Here is a 4,584-nt window from a genome sequence, read left to right on the forward strand (position 1 = left end):
CGTTGACTTAGATTATATAGGATATCCACCACCCTATGAGACAATCAATGGCTTGATTATCTAGATATTGTCCTTCTTTTCATACTTATAGCTGCATTAGTTGAGTTTGATCTTTTAAGTCGTGATTAGAATCTCAATCTCTAGCATGCTTTTGGTTGCCAATTAGGGTAGCATCGAGGTTTCAGCCGATCTTACCTGATTTAGCCTCATATTTTTTTGTGCTTAATTGACATGCTAGATCTGCCCTTTATGTTAAGATATTGTTGCTCTTAGGTATATTAAGCTCCCTGTTTCATATATTTTACTTGCATTAATATCTTAATATAGAGTGGTATCGGAGTATTAGGTGATACATGCTAGATCTATCTAATCGGCTATGCTATAAACATCTATAATCTCGTTGTTGATATATATTTTGATCTAAGTGATTTATATTGTCTCGGCATGGCGACCGATCTATCCCAATCACTTGACTTAAATACATATCATCATAAGGATTATATAATGTTAATATCTACAGCCGATCGAATAGATTTAGTTCTTTCTTACTTATTTATATCTGCCGATCGATTCAAATATGACATCGGCTCGGAGATAAATGATATGTCATCGGTAACTGGCCGATCGGCTATCATTTATGTATTTATCCGCGGTTTCTTTATCTTTATTCCTTGTTGATTGCAGAATCAAATCAATTGGCACGCTCGCGAACCTAAAAGCAAGATTTTTAGATCTGCACTGAAGTTAAGCAGAGGCCTCGTGTTTTCGCATCAACACATGGCCGTCCCGAGCCCCCACCTCCACCGCTCAGGGGACGGACGAGGTCGCCATGACCCTCACTTCAGGCGCACCGGCCTCCACCCTGGCCAGCCGCCGTGCGAGCCAACCCTAGTTTGCAAAATGGATTTAAAACCTTGTTTAATTGCTATGACACTAACATGTGGGCCACAGATCCTTGATAGTCAAATTTTGACCAAGTCAAGTTGACCGTAGACCCACCTATCAATAGTTTAGTGTTTTTCCTTCTAAAAATAAATGTTCTCTAAATAAAATACTGTGGTATAACACTGTCACTGAAAAAAAAGGTTTTCTTCCGAAAAATAACTCTTACAAAACATAGAATAACTGAACAGAGAATTTTTGCAATTAATCTGATTTATTTCAAATTTAAATATTTGAAATGCCATAACTCACTCGTTTTAAATCGGATTTCGATAAAACTTTCACCGGAATTCTTCTAAAACAAAGACATTCCCGATGGCATTGGTTGGAGTGCCATGGAGTGCGAGATTAAAAGCATACATACACTGCAGTGTGAGCATCGGAACGTGTACTAGTCTTGACTAGCCTCATAAGTTTTAATTCTACTTAGAATAGTATTGGAAACGATTGTGTGACCTCTCCTGACGTGTAGGAAGGTCAGAATGGTGAGAAATGTGGGAACCTAGATACGAGGGTAAACCGAACCAAGCGAAGCTTGGAGAAGGTGGATGAACCTTCGTTGATTAACAACAACTTCAACTTTTTTATTTAAAACTGCCAAGTGATAGGTTTGTGAAATGTAGCTTTATGTTAATAAACCAAGCTATTCTTGAACCCCTTATGTGAACTAATGCATTATTATATAGTATTGGCTTACTGAGTACAGGTAGGATTCGACTTGTACAAGTGCTACATGGACGAGGAGGAGCCGAAGAAGATAGAGTAGGGACCTAGGTTTCTCCAGTCATCGCATGTGGAATAAGATGGACCATCGCAGCTTCTTTTCCACTATGTCATCTACTCCTTTCGGTGTTTGGTATGGTAATCAACCATGTTTGGTCTTTTATTTGAGTTCTACTCGGACAACTCTAGTATTATTAATGTATAGTGAGACCTTTATAACGATGTCAGTTAACCATGATATGTAACTTTTCATGTGTGTGCAATCTACTGATTTATAAAATGGTATTATAAACACATGAGGTTTCCGATGTACAAAACCTAGGGCCCACATTACGTTCCTATTTCTGGCGTCTAATTGCATCACCGTGATTCCCTACTATTTAAACAATATCAGATCGATTAACACCATGGTGCAATTGGCAAAGCGGCACATGTCTGGAGCTGTACTTAACTACTTAATCGCGTGAATACAAATTTTTTACTACTGACGAAGAACTAACTTGATGGGGTTGATCCGTGAGATGCAACCATGTACAGTCACATGAACAGGGCACATGGGTGATTCATCAATATTCTGAACTTTATTGCTGTTTCTTTGACTTCTTGTTGAAAGTGGATGTGAAGCTCGTCATATTGTTTGTTGCTTAGGAAGCTCCTCCCGTATATAGCTCTCAATCAGGCGCAGCCTTGACATTGTATGACGGTTCTTTGTTTCTGCACTATACTAATTCGAGCATCATATAGCTAGGCTAAGGCTCCTTACATGCTTTTTCCATTCATGTTGCTAATTAACAGTGTCACACGCAGACATCTCTCAATTTCGTACTAGTGCAGTTCTGTTGCAGGATCTCCTGAAGATTGATCGCAACAATGGCACGAGGGCCGATGGATTTGTGGAACCAGTGGGCGACCCAGATCCTGGTGCTCTTGAGCCTCACGTTGCAGGTTATCCTCCACATCTTCGCCGGGGTACGCCGGCGCGAAGCTACGCCGGTGGAGAGGTTCATCCTCTGGCTGGCGTACCAGCTGGCCGACTCGACCGCAATATACGCCGTCGGTAATCTTTCCCTGAGCAGCACCGCACGAGAACACAACCTGGTTGCGTTCTGGGCACCATTCCTCCTGCTGCACCTTGGCGGCCCAGACAACATCACCGCCTACTCCCTCGAGGACAACAAGCTCTGGAAGCGTCACCTCGTGACTCTTGTCGTGCAGGTCCTCGGAGTAGGGTATGTCCTCTACAAGAACATCGCCGGCAACGGGATGATGATCGTGGTGGCTGCCATCCTGATGTCCGTGGTAGGCACCGCCAAGTACGGGGAGAGGACGTACGCGCTTTGGTGGTCCAACTTCGGCACCATCGGGAACTACCTCAAGCTTGTACAGCGTGACAAGCACCAGCATTTCTATATCAAGTATGAGCATTCTCGCCACCTTGGTGACAATCATGGTTCCAATGATGAGTTGCTTTTGCATCGAGCTCACTCCTTGTTCCATGTCTGCAAGCGTGGGATAGTTGATTCTGTGATCATCAATGATGATGATGATTCAGATAATCCTGACAGTAAAGTAATTGGGGACCTTCTTATGCAAGATAAAGATCACAAGAGCATGTGGACAGTGATGGAGATGGAGCTCTCCCTCATGTATGACATCTTGTACACCAAGGCATATGTGATTCACACTAGCTTAGGATACATCATCCGCATCATGGCGCCGATCACCATCATTGCCTCACTCTTACTGTTTCATTTCAGTGGCAAAGGTGGCCACAACCGAATCGATGTCATGATCACATATGTCTTGTTGGGCGGCACTCTCGTCCTAGAGACGAGGTCGCTGCTGAGATCACTTTGGTCTACTTGGGGGCTAGTGTTCCTCTGCGACACACGCTGGAGCTGGCTTCGACATGTAGCTCTCTGCAGCGGAAGATGGCATCGGCTTCGGTACACAGTTCTCTCTTTCCGCAGAGCAATCAAGATTGTTTTTTCAAGAAATTCAAGGAGGTGGTCGGGAAGGATGGGGCAGTACAACATGCTGCACTCATGCTATCATAAGATCACCGAAGCGACAACAAGTCACCATTGGTTCAAGACGCTCAACAATTTGTCCACTCTGGTGGGCTTCGCTGACTGGTTGGATATGCAGCATTGCTCGTCAAATCTCGAAATTCCAGACAAGGTCAAGACAACTTTGCAAGATATGCATGAGAGATTTGCACCAAATGATTTGAACACTATGGGCTTATTGAGGCATAACTGGGGGATGCTGGCAATGGGTGAGGACATGGGCAGCGGGACTCGCCCTGAGCAGTTCAAGAACCTGAAGAGGTTTCATGGTGTTGACTTCCATGAGAGCATCCTTATTTGGCACATCGCCACAGACTTATTCCTCGCTAAAATAGGGAAGGAAGGACCAACTGTGGAGGCAATCAGGGCGATGTCCAACTATATGATGTTCCTCTTTGTGGATCGCCCAGAAATGCTACCGGGACTCCCACATAAATGGCTGTACGAGATGACAAAAAAAAACATAATCGAATCATGCAGAGCATCTAATGGTTTCACTAATGAAGTGAAGCATGGTGGGCAAAGATCCCTTAGGCTCAAACAGACAGAGCAGGTAGCTGGCAAACTACTCAATATTGACAAAAGGGAAGTACAACCTGGCCCTAAAGTTCCTCGTCTCAGGTATGCAAGAATTGTTGCTGACACACTGTACAAATGGAAGGATGAAGATCCAATTGATGTGTTGTTTGACCTGTGGATAGATTTTCTGATGTATGCAGCCAACCGCTGCAATAGGGAATCACATGCCAAGAAGCTCAACGCTGGCGGTGAGTTTTTGACCATCGTCTGGCTAATGATTGAGCACTTTCAACAATTAGCAAAAGCAAAAAAGGAGCACGGCAATGAATAA

The 4,584-nt window shown here is 43.7% G+C and overlaps 1 protein-coding gene across 1 annotated transcript; it reads left to right on the plus strand.

Moving 5' to 3' along the window:
• Positions 1–2,535: 2,535 nt before the first annotated feature.
• Positions 2,536–4,584, plus strand: LOC127770189 (uncharacterized). The gene has a single exon (XM_052295854.1). The coding sequence runs from the start codon at positions 2,536–2,538 to the stop codon at positions 4,582–4,584; it is 2,049 nt and encodes a 682-aa protein (XP_052151814.1).

The sequence above is a fragment of the Oryza glaberrima genome, chromosome 4 (genome assembly GCF_000147395.1).
Source record: "Oryza glaberrima chromosome 4, OglaRS2, whole genome shotgun sequence".
NCBI lineage: Eukaryota > Viridiplantae > Streptophyta > Magnoliopsida > Poales > Poaceae > Oryza > Oryza glaberrima.